This window comes from Ornithodoros turicata, chromosome 6, assembly GCF_037126465.1.
Source record: "Ornithodoros turicata isolate Travis chromosome 6, ASM3712646v1, whole genome shotgun sequence".
Classification (NCBI taxonomy): domain Eukaryota; kingdom Metazoa; phylum Arthropoda; class Arachnida; order Ixodida; family Argasidae; genus Ornithodoros; species Ornithodoros turicata.
In genome coordinates, this window is record NC_088206.1 from 52,843,382 (window position 1) to 52,868,688 (window position 25,307).

The following is a 25,307-nucleotide window of genomic DNA, read 5'->3' on the forward strand; positions in this document are numbered from 1 at the left end:
CACATAGATAACTGCCCAGTGTAAGTGAAGTATTCGAAATAGCAGTTGACACACACGCGGAAGGGAGAGAGAGAGAGAAGGGGGGGGGGGGTCTCGTATACATATCGTCAACCCAAGGTTATGGAATAAGCTTGTCATTACGTAGATTCTCCTGGATGGCTGCGACCAGCTTGCTATCTATGCTCCTTACAAGACTGTAGCGTTGCCGCTTATGACGGGCAATTGATCTGAAATCACTCGATAACTATGGCAGCTCAATTAAATGCTATTTGCCCCAAATCATTAGTGTTTCGCCAGTTATCATACAATGAGCTTCGAAATATGCAAAAAAATAATAACAGTCCAAGAGGTCGATGGTATCTCCTTGTCTGATCTGACGTAAAATCGGCCCGTCATCAATGCGCGAACATTTTGAAAGATATTCGATTAATATCGCGGCGCCCATGTGACGACGATACGGAGCAGCCTTCGGGGCCTCAGACAGAGGAGGAAGTCTGTGCCTAATGCGAGGAAGGAGCAGAATCTGCCAAGCGTGAAAGACGTCCCACTTGTACCGTCACGAGAAAGCGAAAGGCTGGATAAACGGCAAGATGTTCAATCGAACCGTCGCTTCTACACTGGCCAGAGAAAAGAATTACCACAAACTGCAATAGGAGTTATTTTAAGGTCCAGCACAAGCGTCCACGTACAGTCAACCGGCAATCGTTTCGAGCATGCCACGATTCACGAAGCTGTCGTTAGTACATCGAAAGCAGCTACCCTGGCACCGGACGTATTCGATGAGGTGGTACAGCGGATGCTCCTTTATAAATTATCACCGAAGGACAGTGTCGTGTCATAAACTGCAGGAGGATGGGAGAAAACTCGATATATACGATATTGATTTCAGTCGTCGATAGTATAGCCCCTTTTACTCGGTTAATTACGTTTCAGATTGCGACTGGAAATTATTTCGCAGCCCGATATTTACCGGCGCAACAGGCAGGTCAAGTCAGGTCGAATGCAAGAAAGAAAACTACGCTACTTTCACACCGACTAGCGGAAATTCTTGAAGCCTGTATCAAATTTCGCGGCCTCTGCCGATTCGCCACGCCTCAATTTAATTGTACGAGTCATATTTGGAGACGAAATAACACACTTGACAGGGACCGTTTCCACTGTGCCGTACAAGAAGTTCTACTTGGAGGACCACATTTAAGCGACACGCGTGATGCTTCTTAGCAAAATTCGTCTTACAAACACGAAATCTTAGTTCGTGCCACACTTGTATTCCCACTTATTAGAGCGCAATTTATTAGTACCAAAGCAGCGTGTGAGCGGCACAACGAGTATTATTTTTTTTTACGTAAAATAAAAGGAGAAATTAAAGATCGTCCATGACAAGCTAGTGCTTCGGAGTACAGAACTGTAGTTTAAACCAAGGGTTCATCTGCAGGAGTCGATGTTGAGTTAGAAAAAGACGTTGTGCTACTGCTGGGGAAGTGAATTCAGTTGCCTCTAAAGCAAATTGCGCGGGTTGTTGTTAAGACTATCGGAATCTTTCTTTTCTTCTTTTCAGACCAAATAGATATACAATTTTTATGAAAGTTCCGAATTAAATGCTCCTAAAGGTACACCCAGTTGGACTTCAATTGATGGAACGAAAAATCAAACCCTGGGTAGCTGTTCGAAGTTTACTGGCGCAAGGATATCAAGGACCAAGCTGCACCGAACGACCTGAGTAACTTTCACGCCCGCCCACCGGTTTTATTACGTAATTACACTCACTCTTAATATCTGCGATCCAAAGTCATTTCGGTTCCACGACTGACGGCGCAACGGCTTGGGCCATGCTGGGTTCCACTCATGTCGCACCATGTTGACGCGCTGTTTTCAACGCAACATGAGGCACACGCGCAGATCAAAACCGAAACTCAACCGGACCGCACCACATCAAACAAGTCCCGAACACACCACACTTCCGAAGCACTCTTATCTGGTAGCACTCCTAAGAATAGGCGTGGCGGCGATGCCTCGAACGGCTCGAACATCCCCAAGGCGAGTGCGAAATGCCCGTCTTGCGTGCAGCCGCGCACGTGCCCGTAGCGCCAACTCGCGGTCGGGGTCGTGACGCCTGCGCCCTGGGGACTCAGATCCCGAGACTACGACGCCGGGTTCTTAGATGCTATAACATTCAAAGAGAAAGCCGTCCAGCCACGCCGTCGCCTCTCGATCACTTGTTGCGTATAGCGCTTCGGTGAGTACGTTCGAAACAGCACTTACGAATCGCATGATGCTGGTAAAACCAGAGGTGTATCCCTCGTTATGTGAAGAATAATTGTTCATGACTGGAGAAGTGATATGCGCTAATTAAAAGCACGTTCGATGTGATTTCGAATGGTACTCGTCGAAGGTCAAGTAGAAACAATGTTTCTTCAAAGTTGGAAATGCTTGAGTGTGGAACGTATAGTATATAGACAGCCATATCAGGACAGGTAACAGTGCACTGTCCAATTAGGAAGAGTTCAACTGCATGTAGAGCAGGGTTTCGGAGTTGAACAAAAATCGGAACCGAAAACCGAAAAAAAAAAAAAAAACTACATTCGGCTAGGCGTAGCGGAACGAAAACCATAAAAAAATGCTCCGGAGGGAAAGTGAAATCGAAAAAATATTGTTTTCGGTTCATATCCAAAATTTAACTACTTGGACCTCAAGAGCACATACCGCTAGAGCTCAAGTGCACAATACATGGCGTACATCGTTGTTTAGGTAGGAAGCTTCGAAATTCGTTCTCCCAGATCAAAGGTCCGGAAATACTCGACGACTTCTCCGGACGACGAATTCTCCGGAAATACTCGACGACTTGCTATTACATAGGTCAACTACATTTTAGTTACTTGTGCACGAACCTCGCAGAGCGATGTACCAGAGCGCAAGACTGGCTCGTTGTTTTTCTCGGTGGGACCTTGCAACCTCGCCCTTATTTTCTTCCTGTGTTTGACGTCTTGGAGAGAATAAACGGGGCTATTTTCGCTGCAGTAAATTATTCTTATATCATGTGAAACTCAACCGGTTCAAACCGGTATTCTTTTACTCCGGAACTGAACAGTTTTCTTTGAACTGAAACGAAAACAGGAACGAGAAAAGCGCCGGTTCGACACGGTCGGTTGAGTGCTTTGCAGCCGGTGATGTTATACTTTTGTATTGTAAAGGTTTCGAATTTTTTACGAGTGATCGTCGAATTTGGATCAAGTGTTATCATACAGGTTCAAGGTGGACATGCTGCTCGTAATTGAAGACTTACTGGCAATGCTGGTACAAGTTGTATTGGGATTGCATGTCACTTGTATACCATTATTGCCCCTAAGTCTTCAATTATTGTACTCTAGCGATTAGATACTGTACTTCGCAGGTAACGTAGGTCAGTCATGTTTGCAAGTAATTATATGCATTGTAAACGCGTACCTTTGGCGCTCTCCATAAAACAGAAAAAAAAAAGAAGAAAACTTCAGTAATAGTTTTCATGACTCCTAGTCATTTTCCTACAGCAGCGATTCCTGCGAGGTCGAACTCAGCGACAAAAATTAAATTTTGCTGTCGGTTACAATGACCTTTTAGGACTCTGGAAGGTCCCAACCCCCTTTTCCTTGTGATGGTGTTGATACCTTCCAAGCGTCTAGTGTGACTAAATCAAAATCACGCAACTTATCACGACCTGCGCAAAATAAGAACTTTTCAAAACAGACGAACCAAAATAATGACTCTGTCTTTCGTTTTTTTTTTGTTTTTTTTTTTACGGCACATGCATCACTGTGAACCTTTTACCAATCACAGAAGCATATTCCTTCCTTCATGCGCTTTCAGTTATCTCCCAAACGGGGACGCCGTGCAGGCAGAGGATGAATCACCCCTCTACCATATACAAGGTGTTTCACCTAAAGTGATAAAAAAAAAACTGGCCACGTACTCGCATGAGGATTGTGAGACTTTCGGCAATTACCTTCTGGAAACTTATATGCCACGATTGAGGAGGGCTTTGGACAATTTTTAATTGCGGGACTTTCTTTTTTTTTTTCAATTGAACATTGAAAATTGCCCAGCGAACCTTACTTTTTTCTTTTACATAAATATGAAATCCCCCGCCGATAACTGCAGGCCCAGCAAAAACTATGCACAGTAGCGCAACAGAAATAGTCGAAAAAAATTGTGAAAATAACGTTTTAGCCCCGCCTGCTTGATTTTTCCAAAGAAGCGGGCGCGAAATGTGCGTCTAGAGGGGGCAGTGTCCCCGCCTTCATTTGTTTTGCCTTCTTTGTGATAAGACGGTTGTTTCCCAAGCAGCACAATGTACTGAAAGTCGAGTACAATGGGGGTGGACGGGTAGGTGGAAGGGCCTTGAACGGACCCGTGAAACTAAAGAACATTGATAGGACACATACCGTCCACCCCTATTGCACTGGGCTTTCAGTACATTGTGCTGCTTGGGACATTGTTTGTGATAAGACGGTTGTCACCAGCATCAATGTTAAAGCAGGGGAACGAAACGAAACGTAAAACAGGCAGGAACACTTCCTCCTCTCCCCGCATCTTCCGTGGGCTCTTCTTTGCCACAATCAAACAGGCGGGGCTAAAGCGGTTATCAGTGGAGGACTTCATATTTCTCATAAACAAAAGTGAGGTTCGCTTGGTAATTTTTAAAATTCAATTTAAAAAAAAAGAAAATTTCCCTCAATTAAAAATTGGCCAGAGCCTTCTTAAATTGCGGCAAGAGATTCCAGAAAGTAATTGCCGAAAGTCCCACAATCCTCCGTCGAGTACGACGCCAGTTAGAATTTCTTATCACTTTAAGTGAAAAAACCCTGCATAGAGATCAGACGGGGTCTGATATCCTCTACGAGGCATATCTTTACAGGATTCGCATGTTCATTAGCATGAATTTTGATTATATCGCGCTATGAATATATTTACTAGTGGCATCACTATTGCTCTGACCCTCCTCTGACCCGAAACACATTCCAAACCTAAATATGACAATATCTGATTGCCACGATGCAAATCAGATATAGCCATATTTGGAATGGGAAAACTATAATACTGGGATTAGGAAAAGCAGATTTTGACATGATTGATTTTTGAATGTTTCATTTTTAAACGATTTATTTCGACGCCCTCCCTACCAATGTAACAATCCTTCTAACTTAAGTTCCCCCTACCTGTGACGAGGAAGTTCCCTCCCTCCGTACAGAATATCACTTTCATCAAGTTTCAGGAGGGCGCGGTACCGAAGCCTACAATATTTACATCCTCATCGAGTTATTTCCGCAACGAGACCGCCATATTTGATGACACATTAAACATACGCGTAAACAGCCGCCGCCAAGGCAAAATTTAGGACAGTTCATCGCTGGTTACCGCGAACGAAAAATTGCCGACGGCATTCGACACGCTGCATAATAGCAGGCGTAATTTGCCGTGGGCTTCCTCGTCGACACGGTACTGCCAGTAGAAACTTCACATACAACTAGACCGAAAGAATTATCATTTGTTGAATTGAAGGACTGTAGATAAGAGAACGAACAACGCACATAACAGAATAGGTTATTTTCCCCTACTATCTTGGGGACTTGCACTCTACTGCACTTGTGGGCTTGCAACGCACTATCACGATAGGCAACAGAAATATGATTTGGTCACACACAGCCATCGTCATATGTCTTTGTCGGACCTTCACCTGCCATAGTATACATGTTTTGCTTTGTTCAATGTGCAGCCGTTTTTTCCTCTCTATATCTCTCCTGATAATAGTACAGAGGTTGAGCCCTCTTCAAAGTTCGACAACTCTAGAGGTAACAAAATGCAAAGCGTTCAGAGATAAATTTTGCCGATATTTCTGCCTATCAGGTGCAATGTCTACGTCACGGGGTCGCAACACTCGGCAATACGCGTTCTCTTGCATGTTAGCGCCAGGAACTCAATGAGATTTTGTCGTCTTAAAACACTGCCGACTAGTATAATTCGAGTTCTACGGCTGCTTCTATATTCAACAGCTGACAGAGGCTGCTAGCATGTTCGCTCCAAATGTTCATCAAAAGATTTTCTGTTTTTGACGAATTATGAAAAGAGGTGATAGTTTACTCAGATAAAAAGAAAAGTCGGGAAAGAAAACGTCACGGGTGGAGCTGCTGAAAGGGCTCGCCGTTGTCAGCCTCACAGAGGTGGGCAAAGTCACTGCTAACACCCTGGGGGAATGTGCGTCCTGGGCGGACTTCTAAGAAAAACTGTGCCTACATATGTCTCAGATCATATGAGGAATTCCAAGGAAAAACCTCAGACAGCACAGCCGGCACCGGGATTCGAACCCGGGTACCTCCCAGTCTCGACGTGACACGGCTAGCACGCTAACCACTGAGCCACACGAGCTGGTGTCACCGGTGATGTCATTACGGTTACGACAGAGACCGCACTTCAATCGGGGCCGGAGCCTTTCCGCACTTCTTTTTTTCCCCAGTTCTCTCCCTGTGTAGAAGACGTTCCTCCAAAAATCGAATTCTGCGGTATTTATGCATCTGTCGAATGAATTACTTCGCATGGTGCATTTTAATAGGCAGGTTAACGGTTCCGTTTACAGAAAGGGCAGTGTCTGAAGCGCTTTCTCCAACCAGGTGTATACTTGCAAGCATACAGTAGTTTTCGGAGCAGACGACAGTGCTGCCTCTGTTTCCCTTTTGTCGTCCGCGACCCCTCGTCCCAACGTGCATGATCTGCCGCTAGAATCATTCTTCACCTTATTGCACATTTCACATAATACGAAATACTTTTCTATGTCATGTGAAAGGAAGTGCCTCAAGACGAGAGCCGCCGATATTTCAAACAGACTGTTCTAGTAGGACAGTCATATCATTTATATCACAGAAATATCATTTCCTTGCCGGTTCGCAGGATTTTCTCCCCTTCCTATGTCATGCGTGTTGATCCATAACATATCGTACGGGCAGCTCCAAAACATAACCTAATAAATAACCTACAATACTTCGCGAGTGCCTATACTGTGTGCCTGCTGTTTGTGAACAGTGAAATTTTGACACGCCGTGGCGCTACATGCAGCCGCTGACGCTGACGAGGGAACCCTACACAACTTCCGGTTGTGCCTGCTGTTTGTAAACGCATCACCCGTCGTTTTGTATCAGACGCCACACCACATTATTCCCCCAGGTATCAAGCGTTTCAAGTAGAGTACACCTTAGGATAACCATCCAACTCCGTAGAAACCACGCGCTGGGCATAACAAGATACTTCCACACAAGGTTTATACCTTCACCGTGCTTTATATACATTTACGTGTGCAATCTTACGACAGCACATATATTTGTGAAGCCGTGGAGTGCATAATACTATATCTCCCACAGCAAAAGTAAAACACAAAAGTTGAATTTACAATCTCGGCAGTGCGAATGAGCGTTTTCTTTTCTTTGTTTACAGAGCTTCTGACAGCAGTGAGAGAGGAGAGAGAGAGAGAGAGGGGGGGGGGTGCTTCACATTTACCCTACCCCGAGCGCAAACTCGCCTCGCGACGGCTCTGCGAATACTATTCGAATAATTCCGAAGCTGCACACGTAAGGCCGATAACGGCACGAGAAATGGCATTCTGTTTGGAAAACACATCGATTCGATTCGAAAGTCGAATGTAGAGGTTCCGTGCTCGATTCGGGAATGGAGTCGAATATAGAATTATTCGCTTCGATATTCGAAAAATTCGAATGTTCGTACAGGCCTAATAGATACCCCAAACTCGGATTCAATAAATATATATTTCCCCCCCCCCCCCCCAAACTCGGATTCGTGCCATCGGTAGTAAAAGTTCCACAAAGACCTTTCCTGTACAGAATGTCATCAAAGGCCTGTCGGATTTCCTTTGATGTTGTTTAGGCTAACTGGCATCCTGCCACCCTGCGCAGGAGGAGCGCTAATTCCAGCATCAGGCGGAACAAACGAAGCCCCTGAGAGATTAGCCACGCCGGGACGTTTGTCAGAGCCAGATGTTCTGAACCACGTGCGGTATACCTCCCAGTTGAAGAAGCAGTGTCTCAAATTTGCGAGGAATATCTTTTCAGCGCACGGCCTAAACAGTTTGAGGTGAGCAAAAAGTACCCCCCCCCCCCCCCCGAAAAAAAAAAGAGGTGAGGTGAGGAAAAAATCTGGGACGAAAATTGAGGTGATGGCAAAGATCGTAAGGGCATTTGGCCACCTCTGCCCATGAGAACTTTTCCCACTTCATACCTATAGGTGGCGTGTGCGTGACGTCACGCGGCGTGCTTTTTTCCCTCTTTCTAGTGAACTTGCGCACCTCACCTATAGGGCTTGTACGTGCGCTTCTGTGCTTCTCCATGCCTAATCCCACGTGCAGGTGGCAATCATAAAGGGAAATGATTTTGCAGTATTAATCCCTAACAGGTCTATCCTACCTAGAGTCACTAAATAAGCTTCGCTTCAGAGTATCGACACTGAGTTCCAAGAGCGAGCATGCGCCATCTTGTTTCCGCGACCCGCTACCCACGCCACTGTACCCACGCGCAAGCGCGCTGCGCACGTTCGCGCATGATGCCATGTATCGCGCGTGGGTGAAATGTTCCTTTCATTTACAAGCAGCAGTTGACGGCATTGAGCTCACCTTGACATCTTCGGGACGCTCTGGTGGACATTGATTATCGCACAACAATCATTGCGCGCTTCTCTATCCCGCAGCGGGCATTATGTTAGCGTCTTTGATCCTCAACTGGGGATGGTACCGGTGTGGTGCGGAAACAAGATGGCGCTCCTGCTCTCCCTTGGACCTCAGTGTCGATACTCTGAAGCGAAGCTTATTTAGTGACTCTAGGTAGGATAGACTTGTGAGGGATTAATACTGCAAAATTATTTCCCCGAACTTCGCGTTAATAACGTACTGACAACAAAAAGGAAACGTAGAGATATGGACCAATTTCAATTGTACATATGGATCACTGTGTTATTGTACGTGTTTATTGCACACGGTGATAATCACGTCCGTGTCACCGGATGTATGGAGAAACACCTCTTTTCTTTCTTTCTTCTCCCCCTTTTTTTGGGGGGGGGGGAGGGTCTGCTTATGGGAGTAGCCGAATTTCTCGTGTGATGATTTCAATCTCTCCCTATTTTTCCGCCGTTACCAACACATCATTCAATGGGTGATGCAAGTCATTCACTGTCATTCACCCACCAGGCACTTTTTCTCTTGTAGTAACTCTCTTTATTCCGTGTTAGCACCGCGAATCAACTGTGGCTATGAGCGACTCACAGATGTGTACAGATAGAGAGAGGACAGCAGGAACGAGTGGGGGACGGGGAAGTTAGTATGTGTCCTGGGCCGACTTCAGGGGAAACTGCAACATTCGTCTGTAAAGTCTTCGGAAAAGCCAGCGTGAAAAGCCAGCCCAGAAAAACCTCAGACAGCACACTCGGTGGTCGGACTCGAACCCACCACCTCTCAGTCTTCAGCACGACCTTGGTTACCGTGTCTCTGGTTTGTAGTAACATGTTATAGGTTATTCTTTTTTCCTTTTTATTTTTAATTACTTGATTTCGAATGCAAGAGCCACAAAACTTCATAACCTTATGAAAAGAACAATCCCCTTCAGTGGTCATTCACGGGAGTGCTCACCGTAGGTCTTCTGTCTTTTTATTTTGGGGCTTCGGATTGTTCGGTGTTCTGATTTTCGGCCTTGTGATTTCTCGTCATTTTAGCTTTCGGCCTTCAGACAGCTTGGCGATATGATTTTTCGGCCTTTTTGCTTTCGGCCTTGCGATAGATCGGCGTTATGATTTTCGGCCTTTTGATAGGCATCCCCCAGGTGCCCTCATTTGAAGCAAAAATGGCGACGTTTCAGGTTACGCAAAGCTTAGCCAAGTCAAGCCAAGCGGTTGGCTAGTGCTCTATGCCCACGCGGCTGACGGAACTTGTCGACGTCCGAATTCGAAAAAAAAAAAAATTCGGGGAATTTGAGAAAAGTTTGTCGATAGGTTCGACTTCATTGCGTATGTGCGTATATATCCTCCTCGGATGCAACGGCACATGTTTCACCACTCCAGAAGCCCCCAACTATTGGAGTGATATGTTTCCGTTATGACGCTGTAAGTCTTGCTGCGTGTTGTGTCTATTTGAGCTTGGGCTATATACGTTTATTTGCTAGTCCGAGGGAAGTCTTGAAAGATACCAGAGCTGTGGAAACACGTCGTGGACGCCACCTAGCGAGCTATGATGGAGTGCCGAAAAGGCAACGTTGCACCAACAAGCATTTTTATTATTCCGTGTTTTATTGCGGCTTTTGCAATATGTTTTTCTCCTGTGTTTTATTGTAAACGTTATCGTCCTGTACAGACAAAATTGAAAACTAAGAAACTCCGTGTATTTTGCATAACCAGTCACTCAAAAACTTTTGCTGTGTTTGCTTCAATTTCATATCGGCGCACACAAGCGGCGAGACAAGACAAGATTATTAGTTCATGACGCGCGCATGTTGCGTTGTTGCAGGCAGAGTCACCTTACGTGGTGATGTGAACGCGGAGCAAACGGTTTTGAGTGAGATTGGTCATTGAAAAGGATGGGGTGAAATGTTGCTAGATTTTTACAGGACAATAACATTTGGTGACAAAAAAAAAAAAAAAAAAGACAGGTGGCTATCAGCCTGCGACGTGGTCGAAATGTGGACTGATGCTGAATTCATTCCGTATAACCCATAACATTCAACTACAAAAGCTCTTTCATTTACTTGTACAGTTTTTTATCCTTTAGGGAATTTTTATAGAAGAGCTATGAGAGTAGCATACAGTCGTTTTTGCAGTTGCCATGCGGACACCCTCTCGAAGAAAGCGTGCAACTACCAAGGGGACGAATTACCTAAAATTCATTAATTAACTTTTTCATTAGGGGATTTGGCGCAAAAGCGAGATACACGTACCAGATTGAGAGATATCCTAGTTGCAAGCCATTTCACGTGTAACAAACCCTGAAACACGCACGTGCGTAAAAATATCCATCCATTCTGATTCTGAATTCTGATATGCAAATGAGCCGAAACCTCGGCGACCGGGAACGCGGGGAGTACAGCAAACGCCACCTAGATACAGGAGGCCTGCTACTGCGATTCGCCGTTCTGCGAATTCAAGAACTCGCACATGGTTGCAGCTAACTTGGAGCCTGTAGACCTGAATCTGTACACAAAAGAGCAACACGCTTTACAGAAAAGCAGTCTTGAGGAAGATGGGGGACCGACTTGCGCTGTATTTTAAAGATTTCCTATTTAGAACGCGAGGGCGTTCAATCACTACTCGCAGACGACGGTGGTTCATCTTCATGCATGGCTACGACCGCTGAAAGCACATTCCTGATTGGCTACAGCCGTTGAAAACACGATCCTGATTGGCTGATTCCTCGTTTTTACGTCACGTGTAAGCAGACTTCCTCTTTCTGGGTGGTGTTGGTACAGCGCTCACTTCACGCCAGAGGGCCACGTGATTTGGAGCGATGGAGATAATTGGAGCAGAGCCGGTGCCGCTCAGCTGGCCAGATAGACCGCTTTTCGGCCCAGATAAGCCTCCGCAGCCATAGCGAGTGTGCGCTCCTCAGGCGCGCTCTTTCGGTTTCGACTCATTTGCGTATCAAAATTCGGAGGTGTAACAACAACAACTTTATTTTGACTTTGGAGAATGAGGAGAATGGGGAGTTTCATCGCCAGAGGCGATACTCTACCCATTGCTGGTGGGGATGTGGGGAATAAAATAACGAGCCCCTTCACAATAACGATCGAAGTCCGACGAAGCTTTGATCGCAGACCGTTGCTGGGCTGGATTGGGCCAGGGACCAAACAATTTCGATAGGAAGAAGGGGCGAGAGTCCAGCTGACGAAGAGACTCGGAGAGTGCGGTTCTGGAAGGTTGGTAGTGGGGGCAATAAAGAAGAATGTGCTCCAGATCCTCAAGAGCACCACAGTGGCAGCAGGTGGGAGAGTCAACTTGTCTCAAGCGGTAACGCCACTGAGCTGTAAAGGCCACATCGAGGCGCATTCGGTGGATTAATGCAGCATCTTGGCGAGAAGTGTTTCGTGGCATGCGGAAAACGAGCGTTGGATCAACTCGGCTCAACATAGATGGGGGGAGAATGTCGGTTGTCCATTGGTGGGAAGCCAGGGGTGTCACGAGGCGTCGCAGAATGGAACGGCGGTCTCCTTTCAGCAGAACAGTACTGGTCCTTTCCCGACACGAGAGTGCTGCTTCTGCGGCGCTGTCGGCCTGCTCGTTCCCCACGACACCACAATGTGCTGGAACCCACTGGAGAACTAGCCTGTGGCCTGTTGCGTAGACAGTGTGGTAATCCATTAACACATCTGTGACTAGGGGTGCGGATGGGCCTCGTGTGCCGGAATTTTCAATATCTTGAAGTGCAGATTGGGAGTCTGTGAAGACTGCCCATTCCCGCGGTGTAAAATCAGCGATGTGTTGTAGAAAGAAAAGGATAGCATAGAGTTCCGCAGCTGTGGAGGAGGTTGGATGTGAAAGGCGTCGTCCTTGCACTACGCCTTCGGATGGTATGACGAATGCTGAGGCGGACTTGTTGTATCGGGATGCGCCACCTGTATATCCTGCCGTAAACGTAGAAAACTTCTCGTCTACCAGAGCATGAAAATGGGCTCGGAGGACTTGAGGGGGAACCTGATCTCTTCTTTCAAGAAGGTTTGGAGGGCTTACGAAAGTCGGCGGTACCAGCAGAGACCAGGGGGGCGGTATAATATGAAGCCAGTGAAAGTATGGCGTGTCCTCTGCGCTACTCGATAGAAGTCGCGGTATCGAATTTTCCAGAGGAGCAGGTGATAAGGAATGTGAGCACGCAAACGTAGGAAGTGCCGAGCCGTTTCACGTTCACGTAGAACCGCAATCGGGAGTTCGGGGGTGTATCTTTTAACGCACGTGCATGTTTAAGGATTTTTAAACGTGAAATGGCGTCCAAAGAGGATAGCCTCTCAATGCGCCATCTGGCTTTTGCCCGAAATTCCCTAATTTTAAAGAGTTAATTAATGAATTTCAGGTAATTAGTCATCTTGTAGTTGCATGCTGTCAGACGATGTCAGACTGGCCGTAGAACTCAACTTAAAAAAAACAACAAAAAAACAAAAAGACACCTATGCAGCTCTCATAGCTATTTTATAAAAATTATGTAAGTGACTTTAAAAAAAACACCCTGTATATAAGCTGCACCAACAGCAGAGCTTTAATTTCGATTAGGACAGTCAAGTCTGCCGAAATTTCGCGAATTTCGGCTACTAGAAACTCGAAAGTTCGCAGAGTCGCGCGAACTCGCGGTTCGACTGCGACTACGGTACGTCGGTTTGCGAAAAGTCCGTAACGTCACTGGTGCTCGGAATCTGGAAGGAAGTAACTCATAGAACGGGGTAGACGCAGGCAAGCTGCTGGACGAAATCCATGAAGAACGAAACCTAAGGGACAGACAGACGGCAGCTCAGAGCGAGAGACCGTGGCTGTGGTGCAGCGTCCGTCGTGTGGTGCAGCGGCCATTTCGCAGTGTCCTGACGGTTAACACTTTTTTTCTTAGCCATCCGATGGCCTCACCAAATAACCATTTCACCTTCACTCACAGATGACATCGTACCAGGCGTTAAGCCTGACCACTTTTGAAAGCGATCTCGCATGTGGCTCGGACCCCACTCATCCATTAATTGGTCAATCAGTCGGCACTTTGTATCGCGTACCAGCACTGGTGGGTGGCTGTCTCCAGGTAAAGGAAGCGATGTGGGTTCAGTTGATGGCAAATTATTGAAATACAGGGTGTTCAAAATTAAGCTTTCACTCGCACTTTATAAATAGGCGAACAAAAGAAAACTGGTGCTACTTTTCCTGTTCCTTGAGTAAGAAACAGGTGCTACATAATTAGCAGCACCTGTTTCTTACACAAGTAGCGTAAAGTTATCATCCGGTTTCCTGTCATCGCTGTGTTTGCGTAGCACTCGTGAAAGCTTCATTTTGAACACCCTGTATATTGATACGCTGAACAACCGAGTGACCGTACTCCACCACACGTGTGTCACCGTGTGAAGATATGCCATGGCTTTGAGGGTACTTCACGTCATGGTTCGACTTAGTCAGGCTCGTACGTCCCTGAAGTGCGGGCATTAATTTGCGTTTGCGCTGGGCACGAAGCTTTTTCTTTCTTCCATATTCACCCATAAAACGATCCAACTGTCGAGCAGAAGAACACGCCTAACTTATTTAAGATGCGGAACAGGAAAGAAATAATAGAGAGTAACTGGGCGACCTTGACAAAGGAAAAGCAGCAACCTCGACAGGAAAGAAGGAACAAGCAAAGCGAACGCTCCATTATGTGTCCGTCGCGACATAGCTTTCTCTTTCATAGAGATGACGACAACTTGGCTGGCTTCAGCTAAAACCACGGTATAGATACGGCTGGAGAGAACTTAGCTACGCGGTGCGACACGAAGTTGCAATATGGAATAAACCTCTACCCGAGAAACGTCATCATGACTTTGGTAGACAGACTGATACCGAAACAAATCGGAAGGGGAGGGCTGCGTTCCACGAATGGACACTTGTTCCCTGCCCCTATTGAAGTAGGACCGAAAGTCGCGTCCCTTTCAGAGACCATCGTATTCCCCTCAAGACCGTGGCTTTCGGGTGCCACCTTGTTCGCCTCTTGCTTCGAGCGTAGTTCAACCCTACCAAATTGGTGGCGCTGTCGAACACTATGACGTCATTTGTTTACAAACAGGGAGAGGTCTATTCCATACCACGACGTAAAATTATTGTAGGAGGCTGTATTGCTATGGGACATGGATATGCACCAGGAAAGGGAATCACTGATCACCGAAAGGTGGAGCTTAATGTGCTCTCTTTCGAATACCATTGCACTTTTTTTAACCGAAAGAGGATTGAAAGATAGGCGACATTTCCCTTTTTCGCGCTTTCAAGAACAGTCCCAGTAAGTGGAACCAGTAACTGTCATGTCTTTCGACGGACACGTACCTTATAATGGTGGCTCTCAAGGACGCCAATTTCAATAAACGATAGGTAATCACACAGGTATGACACACCCAAAGCTATTAAGTATCAACGGTGGCAATAGGTTTAAGTTATAAGGACACGAAGAATGTAACACACAGGCTGCAGGGGACCCATGCGCTTTGGGTACCTAAACTTTATGGGTACGCAAAGAAATCTGCTTTGTGACCGCGCCGAATCCAAACCGTGCTTTGGGGTATATTTGGGTAGTATAGTATACTTGGGGTAGTAACCACAGTATTTTTCGGACTTGGAAACAATCAAACGGATACGTAGCATGTGTTTTTCCCCTCTGTCTTAATACGATGACTACTCCGCGTGCATAAATCTCAGTTTATTTGCACCGGCAAGTATTTTCCTTATTCTGCCGACGGACGCCTTTGTGAGCCTCAATGGACAACTCAGTGCAGTTACAAACAGGAAGCACATGTACGCTTCCGTCCATGCACTATGCTGAGAGCTTAAACACCGTGGAAAGAAAAAAAGAAGTCGGGCTTACTTTGATCATTTCGAAACTTCCCTTCGTCATATTCAGCTTCAAGCTGCAAAATACACGCTATGCGAGAAACACGCATCAATACAGGACCCGTTCGCAGAGGGTGTGTACGGGATAGGTTGTCGTAAAGCAGCTACGTCTGAGTCACCGCCTGTGGTCTGCCAGAACGCGAGGAACTCGTAAATAGATCAGAGAGGTGACATACTCTCGTACGTATCACCAAACAGCTCTGTTATGCAGATGCGTGTACGAAGTCACGCCCACAACAGCTGCTAATATGTCCATAGGGAAGGAGATAACATAACGCATATTTTGGCTGCATTCTGCGTTGCTTACCAGCGTAATAATGGAAAAGCTATGCACACCGCTGTTATAATCAACTAAGCTTGCGTGTCTCATCGCGATCATCCGTTACTGCACGTTACCGCAACATTGAAGTTTGTGATGCGTTCGAGTTCACTAACCGATATCACTGTGGGAATGATTGGATGCGCCCCAGTCAGACTGGCTTCGGAAAACTACAATCCTGGCGAAGTGACACAATTCGCAATTAATGTGATCTATCAAGTTTTTTCTTTTCTTTTTTTACACGCCAAAACCAAAAGAATGTCACCAAACGAAAAACGAATCTTACATTTCTTCAGTGCATTCCCTTTTGCATTGTAATAGCTTATAGTTCATATTGTGAGCACTGGGACCCCACGATGAAATTTCTCAGGGTTCGTTCAAAATACCGCCAGACAAAAACGAGGCTCGGCGTAATTCACCGGGAATCGAAATTAGGTCATGGCATGCCAAACGTCCCAGACATTCCTCTCAACTATCAAAGACTTCTTTCATATAAGTAAATTGTGGTTGATTGTTCCCGTGCAGTCAATGCTCTCCCGGCTTATTTTTGCCGAAAAAAGAAAAAGAAAAAGAAAAGAAAAAAATCGCGCCGTGGCCGCCTCTTGAAGATTGCGGTGGGAAATGTGACCTATAGACTTGGAAGAGTACGCAGAAAAAAATTATTTCGGAAATACGTATTGATTTTTACCACATATTAGGTGGTCCTGATAAAAATATGAGACAAAGTGCATCTGGTAGTACGCCTCTTGAACACTTATTTTATAAAGTTTCATCGAAACACTTTTTGTTTTGGTAGCAAAAAATTTGAACTTGACAACCCCTGCACTCATCCGGCGTTACCCCGCAAGGCTGCTTCAAACAAGACGCATCGCCGCCGCCAAAATCAAAATGCACTTGTACTCAACGGTTCGTACTCAAGCAATGTGTTCTGTCAGTCAACGTGAATTTGGAAAAGCTAACGAAGGAGACAGGTGTTCTCCGAAACCGAAAGGCCGTCCCATACTGTCCCATAGAAAATTCATGGTGCCGGTGGTATCCTATCCCTTATACGCAATGTTGCTCTATGTAGTCTCATAGACCCTTTTCGTGCTCGAACCTCTCCTTGAACGCATGTCCCCCGTAGACACGGCACGTGTCCTATTCATATTTTACGTTCTAAGGCCGCGCGTTTCATCCATCTGGTTCACGCCCACTATCCCTCTACTCTCGTACAATCGATATATTAAATACGTACACAAGCGGACTGTCACTTTTGTGTGTGTGTGTGTGTGTAGGTGTAGCGCCTTACAGGTATCGCCTATGCGAACTTTGTAGCTTCTCGAGCGGGTCCAGCATAGGCGGAGAGTTTTCAATCTGCCGGAGGGGGCAGGGGCACAACGTCCCCCCCCCCCCCCCCCTTTCATGCACAGAGGTCGGGTAGGGTGTCTGGAATTCCGTGTTGCGACGTTGTGAGGCAAATTGTTACAGGATGTTTATGGTCCCTCGCATGAAACACGCGATTGATATCCCTCGAAACTTTCATCTCGAGTGTCAGCTGGGCAGGGTGTCTGGAGTTCCGTGTTGCGACGTTGTGAGGCAAATTGTTACAGGATCTTTATGGTCCCTCGCATGAAACACGCGATTCGTATGATATCCCTCGAAACTTTCATCTCGAGTGTCAGCTGGGCAGGGTGTCTGGAATTCCGTGTTGTGACGTTGCGAGGCAAATTGTTACAGGATCTTTATGGTCCCTCGCATGAAACACGCGATTCTTATGATATCCCTCGAAACTTTCATCTCGAGTGTCAGCTGGGCAGACTCCCCGGAGGGGGCCGGCCCCCCCTGGGAAAGTCCCCCCCCCCCTTACCGCAGTCGGCGCCTATGGGGTCCCCGTGTTGGTACTCCGACAGAGACCAACTACCCTTACTGGAAGCGAACAGCTTAAAATGATCTAGCCTAGTTAAATCAGTGACCACCAATAATGATAATAACCAGTTCGTGATTCGTCAGGCATTGCTTTCTTTGGTATCCAAATTTGGTTAAAATTCTGTTCACCAACGGAACACAACCCGAACGTCTCCGCGAGTAGCAGAATCTTGATGTTCAGTTTATCTACCTCGTCGCAGAGATGGAAAAGAAAAGAGAAATGACTCAAATCTGATAAATAACTGCATTCTCCTCTCTCAGGCAAGTATAGGTGTGCGCTATGACTACCTGGTGATATCAGACACAGATATTGCTCACGACGGTGCCAGAACAGAGAGAGCAATGAATGGATTTGTACACGTACATGCTGGACGCTATCACCGGCGCAACAAAATGTCACCACACCACTGTTCTTACCTTCCTTTTCAGATATCATGACCGATAAGAGAATATTTGCTCTCCTGTGCTAAAGAGACAGGAAAGAAAGCACATACCACGACGGAATGTCATCCACTGACGTTTCCGAAAATAGCTACAACGCCCAACGCATACTGCACGGTTAAACTTTGCAGCTCCAAAAGCTCTCTAAATGTTTCCACTGTTTATTTGTTGACATCGATAGCACACGCTCGAACTGCAACAGCAGATGCGCGATGGATGAAAGGAAATGCATACTGTGGAGAGATTGTAGGGAGACAACACTTCTGCAGGATCGCGCTTCAGCAGTTTAACGCATGCTGTCGGGGTATTCATCTCGCACTCGATACTCAGCACATGAAAAGTGCAACTCCCTCCCACTTCATTGTCACCGTCACGACTGAAAGGGCAGAGGAAGTCTGCTGCATGTGGTTATAGCTTTCACCAATGCAACATTCCTTTACCACAACAAATGCAACGTGTTATATCGTTCTTTTGGACCGGCCGAGTTCGCGCTGCGCGAGTGAGATTGGGAGTCGCCCACGATATTTTTGAAACGTCGGGCGGCAAAATATCTTTTCGTGGCTGCTCGCAATGGAACTTCGTTAAGACCGAGGCCTAAAATGAGCTGTTGATCCTGTTGTCATGTGGATACACTACGACATAAGTGATAAAAAGCTTACTCTGTAGACAGTGATGTCCTTTCCATCATGCCTTCCCAGGTTATACGGCATTGTTGCTGGTGTTTGTAGCCTCCAGTATCAATACACAAACCATCCCATTTCCAAACCCGTGCAACCCGCCATCACACACTTATCGCCGCGACATCTATAGCGGGACGTCGGAACACTGTTAATGCAATGCACAGGTTAAAACATGGGTAAAAAGGCTACTTTTAGGGCAGGCTGGTAGTTTATAATCACTTGTTCCAGTAAACCTTTTCGGAGCGCCGAACGAAATTGCTTCCCCGTTGGTAAATACAAAATAAAAAGGAAGAAAAATGTCGCTCTAAATAGCAGACGACACTGCTTTCACAGTGCCACAGGCGAAAATAGATACACTAAATGTGTTTGTTTTGTTTGTATAGGTCATGATTTCGCTGTTCGTATCGTGAATATTGCAGGCACACTGCTGTTATTCCATGTATTCATTAGAAAATATTTGATAACCAAAAACGAGCAGCGCTTATATAACACGGTCAGGTAATAACGTATGAAGCACTGCATCTTGTGGAGCTGCGATCGGTGCGTGTGCGCGGGCGGCTTCTTGATTAGCTCACCAAATAATCATTCGATAAGAGGCAAACATCACCACTATATGTGTAGTATCCTTTCGAGAACGTCTCGCGCATGTTCTTCTTAAAAGCAGAAGCGCGTACATTCTACATAAAAAATAAACACCGAAGAACACTTCACCTTGTAATAGTACGGATCCTGTTCATATAACCAATGATGCAATCCCATTGTCGTTGATGGTTTCTGTGAACGCTACAATTTCAAACCACTGTACTCGAAACTACACAAGTCGACGAAACACGCACATTCACATCGAATACATCGTTATGCAACTGAATAACCGATAAAACTGGACACAGGAGGCTGTTACACATGAGTCCCTCCAACAGTCAACGGGAGGAGAAACTCATCTCCAAGTCCTCAAGGCTACTCCAATGAGAAAGTCAGTATGGGGAAGGGAGTGGGCGAAATGCCACAGATAACACGGGAAAGGGCAAGCCGTAAAAAAATAAAAAAACACAAACGGACTTGTTCGGTGAGGGTGTGTGGTTGCAGGGTTGCGGGAGCAGAGTTAGTTTGGAGCTTCTTGACGGGCGTGCTTCATTCCTCATGTACGCTAGCAGTGGGGCTGCAATGGCATGGAAGGGCTGGAAGGGCTGCATGCAGCATTGAAATAGTGTGCCAATAAGGAAGTTCCATGATGTCTAAAATAAGAAATGGAATGGGTCTTTGTGACAGTCACATGCCACTATCTGAAAAAAGGAAAGAACAAGAAAATAACTTGTTGTCTGAATAAAGGGAACAAGTCATTTTCGTGTCCGAATAAAGGGAAGTCCCCTTCGATCAAGCCTTGGAGCAAAAGTATCTCACATAGGCAACATGTTCCTCGAATATGAGGGGGAAACAGAAAACAAGCCCATTACACCAGTTTGCTTGCCTCCTATACTGTTCAAAAATATCCTATGAAAGTTGTGATGCGATGGGGAGGTATGCAGATTTCTATTATTAAGCAGCTCCCCAGCTAGAATGGTTCGAGAAATTTGCCCCATTCTTTGAGAAGGCCCTTCAGTGTTGTGATCGGCACACTGCTTATACAAGACAAAAAACTCAACTTTGCTCAAGCTGCAATCAGCCCTTGTGGCATGCATGTACACATGCACTAGCTCCATCCCTACTGTTACTATAGTACAGTTCCGGAACACATGCCAATATAAGAAAAAAACTCAATTTGAAATAGAGTTACTCAAGTGTCGACAAGTATACCAGTCGCGTTTACGTGCACAGTCCATAATGATAATTTTGTCAACTACCTGTGTGGTTACGATGCTGTTCCTTGTAAGGAAATGTGTGTGGATTTGTGGAAATATAGCTTGGATACTCCCTTCTTTTATTGTTGCAACTTTCCATGTCAACCAAACGTTCTGTGGAGGGGGCAAGTGGGAGGTTGTACATGAGAAAGGGTATGATATACCAATCTTTTCTATAATTATTCAACCTTAATCATGTATCTGAATAACCATTAAAACAAAAGTAAAGGGGCAGCTAGTTGCTGTTTCAATGATAATAGAGCCCTGTGTTTCAGGGTTATACCCAGTAAAACCAGTTCTTTCCCCTTAATTTGCATCATATTCACTTCGGGTCGAACCCAGAAACACCTGAGAACCAATCTGGTCAAAGACCAAATGCAGGCATTCTTACAGGCTCAGGTTAACAATAAATAGTGCGTAGTAATAGTAACAAACAAGAGTCTTCTTTTCACTTTTTTCGCTTCACCTGAAAAGCTGTTCTTCTATACAATATCCCCAAACGCTATAGTGTATGAAGCAATTATCAATTCAATATATCACCAAATTTTACCTTGTTTTACAGCTTCAAGCACAAAACCAGATTTTCACCGTCTGATTTGGGAAAGAACCCGAAAACACAGGGGCCTATATGATAATGACGTGCCCCTTCCACTTCAGTATGCTTGATCCAACATTTTATTTATTATTTACAGGTTGCTGGCGGCAACAATATTCATGCAGACCACAGGATCGAAGCACTCGTTTTTTTCCTAGGAAAAAATAAAAAACACCACGAAGAACCAACCTTTTGCCTCGTCATTTTCTTTTTTTTTTCTTTTTTTCTCAACATCACTCAGTGTGCGGCATGCAGGAGCATTTCGGAGAAGCTAACTACAAAGCAGAAAATCAACTCCCGTTGCCAGGAAATGACCATGTGGCAGAAATGAAATAGGTCAAAAAGCATTCACTCTGTGACAGGAATGTGACAACCCGTGGCTTTTCTTTGAGAGAAAAAAGAGACCGCATTGTGTAACTTGCAGCACTTTTCCATCTCATCTCCCACTTTTATGTTCCTACTGGATATTTATAGTCCATTCTGCACCAATGTTCACTCCTGGTTTGCGAATCGTCAACAGTTTCTTGTCAGCTTGGTACTGGAACCTGAGTTCTTCCGAAGACGAACCTAAAGAAGAAATTTTAAGATGAGGTTTGAAGTTAGTGCATCCATAAAGTGCAACACTATTCAGTAACTGGCTAGACTTAAATGCGAAACGAATCTATATCATTACCAGATTGTATAAGAACTTTGGAGGGCTGCGACGGGAAGCCGGAAACACGTATCCTTTCCAGCCACGCCGAGGTCTTGAAGGATCCCGGCCCTTCAACCAGCCTTGAAACAAACAACAACAACAGTGACATACTAGTAGTGCCTTCAAAACTGAAATGTAGACAATTGTCCTAGGCTATACTTGGAGCCTGAAGTTTTCTGGAAATACTTTTTCTCTGAATCTGGGGAGTAAAAATCTGGTAAAACAAAAATGTGCTCTCAATTATGGTAAATTGGGGGAGAAATCGGACTCAGTTACTCAAACTAACTGCACTGGTTTGGTACAAACAATGATGTAACTGGATTTGTTGCCAAACAAGCTAGTCTGCATTCCTACAGACGTCTCAATGAGGCCAATTTGCCGGGTAAAAATCGTGTTTCACCCTAAAGAGGCAACCTTCAATTCGGGGTTGCAAATTCAGGGGAGAATTGGGTTAAACCCTAAAACTTCAGGCTCCAACTATACTTAGGCACATTATGACCTTAGTTGTTGATGCAGTATAAGAACTCAAGACTATATTTGATCTTATACTCTGAGACAACATGAGGTCTAGTCAGAGTTATATTTCTGCCAGAGGATAATGTAGCCTGCACTCCGCACATTGAGGGCAGGGGGTATGAAAAAATTGTGGGTGCCAGGGAGACAGAGAAGTTGATTCATGTTTCGTTAATGCGAATAATTTATGTGTATGCTTCAAAAACATGCAAATGTGCTCTAGGTATGTCGTCTCTGAGGAGTGTTTTCGCAACGTGATCAGTGTATAAGTAATAGCTCGAAGCATTAGGGTTCACTACATAGTAGCTCAGATGCATTGTGCACCCGCCTAAGCAAATCACAGACATCCTTAGGTTTATTAGGCGGAGTTGACCAGTAGGAGTTAGGTTGTCCAAACTCTTTACAGAATGCATGCACGTGCAACGCACTTTGAACTGATGGTGCTTCCCTCCATGTGGAACTTCAGCAAAAGCAGATCTCCGTTCCGGTACCGGAACCCAACGCCGTCATCAACATACAGGTCACCTTCAGCATAGTCACCCTAGGGGGCAGGGCATAACACATAAAGTCTGTCAGAAAAGTACGAGCTAAAGAAAGGAATAGCACAATTCCCACAATTGAGCCACAATGATATCTCACAGTTCACACTCACCTCTCTGTTGAGGGCGATCTGTAATGTGTAGGGATCCTCCCTGCCAAGGGCAGAACACCTTCTGATACGTTCTTTCTTTGGAATAATTGTGCCACCTCGCTGGAATACTGGGACCTGGGAGTATTACGTTGCAAATGATAAGACTTCACTTAATACTTAGCAGTCACGAAATTCAGATGAGCACTGTCCTATCCACTCCAGTATCCACTATGAACTACATGAGCAATATATCAGGCAGGAATTGTTTATGTTCGTCTCTTCTGTAAGAGGTATGGAATGCCATACTACTGGAATGCTACCTTGACTAGTGTAGCTGAATACTAGCTCCCTCTGTGTAGGGTGAAAGCAATTACATTATCTACTACAATAGCCACCATTTCGTTTCTGAGCCTATGCTGACAAAGCTGCACACTTTACATTAAGCCATACACTACAATTAAGAACTGAGTACATAAGTAGCAGAGGATTCAAGAAGATAATGAAAGCAAAACACAGCATCCAGGAATAGTGGCGAATAGCACCAGCATGGCAGTGCTTGCTTTTGGAGTGCGGGATATCACCCTACACAGAGGGAGCTACTGTGGAGGCGCACTAGCCTTGCCCACTTTTATTTTTTCGTATGATAGGAATGATTCGATCAATAAAAATCCGATAGCTTTCGCTCTGCTCAGCCCCACAGTTTCTGTCAAACACGTACAAAGCATTTCTTAAATTGGAACTGTGGTTGGCTCCCTTGTACTGGTTCCACACTCGTTATTCAACTTCGACAAGCTATCTCCAATTCCAGCATTATGCAGGAGCTTATGACAACAGCTTAAAAATACCTACTAGAACCAGAACAATGCCACAAAATATTTTGTAACTGCATTCACAGTTGTTACAAATGACACAATTGTACAGCACGTGTAGCATCAAGGATCGTGGTCTTACAGCACTAATGAAGGCAGCTCTTCCAATCTATGCATTATTGTCAGGAACGACGATCTCACAAGTGACAGTCCCACACCTATAGAACAAATGCGGATGGTGTTGCCAGTGCAAGAGCACCTTGCTACCTTCTGGTTTCCTTCGAGAAAACCAGATTTTCACCAGTAAATAGGCCCTTGTGTTGTAGGGTTCACACCAGTAAAACCAGTTTTTACCCGATTTCCATCAGCGTCACTTTGGGTAAAACCTGAAAAGCCACCAATATGGGCACCAGAGAATGATAAGCAGTGCACATTCAGCAGAGTTGCTGATGTTCATCTCAAATACAAGAAGTACAGTAGAACCTCACTAATACGTACATACGCACTAGCAAACGTGGTCAATTAAACGTTTTTGGTGGTCCTGTGTTTACAGATTGAAATCTGACACCATAATTCAAATCACTTGCACCTCACAACGTGCTTAATTTTACAAATTCTTTCTGGGGGACTGCCTGGGAGTTTGGAAGTCATCGTCTCACTTGCTCGATGGCAGCAACCAATCAGCTGGCATACCCTCTTCATCTGTGCGTGTTCCCTGCTCTGAGCTGCGGAGACTCTGTATACGACTGTCACTTCCAGTTATCATTGAATAATGCTGCGCTAAACTATGGTTGCCATGGTGCGATGTGACACGTTAGCCATTGAAAAGTTACCCATCATCGACGCTGCAAAGGATGCAACGTGTTCAAAAACATGCCTAGTGTATCAATGTGGTGTCCGGTATTCCGCGAGAAGTTGTGGCAACGAGCTGAGTACAGGCCCTTGCTGGAACTGATAACTGTGAAGGTTTCCAGTCCTTTGAAAAATGTTGCAGACTTGGAAGGCAATGAGTAAACATGTGCTGCAACTGTTACTGAGAACATACTGAATACAAACAGTACAGCTGACCATGCTGAGGATGCTGATGGTGAACCACTGCTCGTGTCACCGTTTTCAGAAGCCTTAGATCAATGTTGCGTGCAACTTTGAGGAAGCAAACAGTACGCACCTAAGGTCCTGACTTATGCCGCTTTGAGCGAATGGTTAGTTACTATGCCAGTTACTGTGTGCGGCAGACCTGGTTGAGATTTTCTGCACCCTTAGTGCTCTTGCACCC

At 45.4% G+C, this 25,307-nt stretch overlaps 2 protein-coding genes across 17 annotated transcripts in view; both read right to left on the reverse strand.

Moving 5' to 3' along the window:
* Window positions 1-19,882, reverse strand: part of LOC135396693 (calpain-A-like) — a 96,266-nt gene extending 76,384 nt beyond the window's left edge. For 2 of the 8 annotated variants that reach the window (XM_064627814.1, XM_064627808.1), the window contains exon 1: window positions 1,768-2,016. In XM_064627814.1, coding sequence (XP_064483884.1) covers window positions 1,768-1,857 — 90 coding nt within the window. In that variant the 5' untranslated portion in view covers window positions 1,858-2,016. Of the gene's footprint in view, window positions 1-1,767; window positions 2,017-15,580; window positions 15,689-18,930; window positions 19,076-19,662 lie in introns of those variants that run through there. The other 6 variants (XM_064627813.1, XM_064627815.1, XM_064627810.1 and 3 more) reach the window with 5 other exon arrangements.
* Window positions 19,883-21,446: 1,564 nt separating this feature from the next.
* LOC135396691 (neutral alpha-glucosidase AB-like) overlaps window positions 21,447-25,307 on the reverse strand; it is a 29,183-nt gene continuing 25,322 nt past the window's right edge. For all 9 annotated transcript variants that reach the window (XM_064627806.1, XM_064627804.1, XM_064627799.1 and 6 more), the window contains 4 exons: window positions 23,244-23,357; window positions 23,020-23,132; window positions 22,058-22,158; window positions 21,447-21,951 (listed from right to left, as the gene is read on the reverse strand). In XM_064627806.1, the coding sequence (XP_064483876.1) occupies window positions 21,842-21,951; window positions 22,058-22,158; window positions 23,020-23,132; window positions 23,244-23,357 (438 nt within the window). In that variant the 3' untranslated portion in view covers window positions 21,447-21,841. The remainder of the gene's footprint in view (window positions 21,952-22,057; window positions 22,159-23,019; window positions 23,133-23,243; window positions 23,358-25,307) is intronic.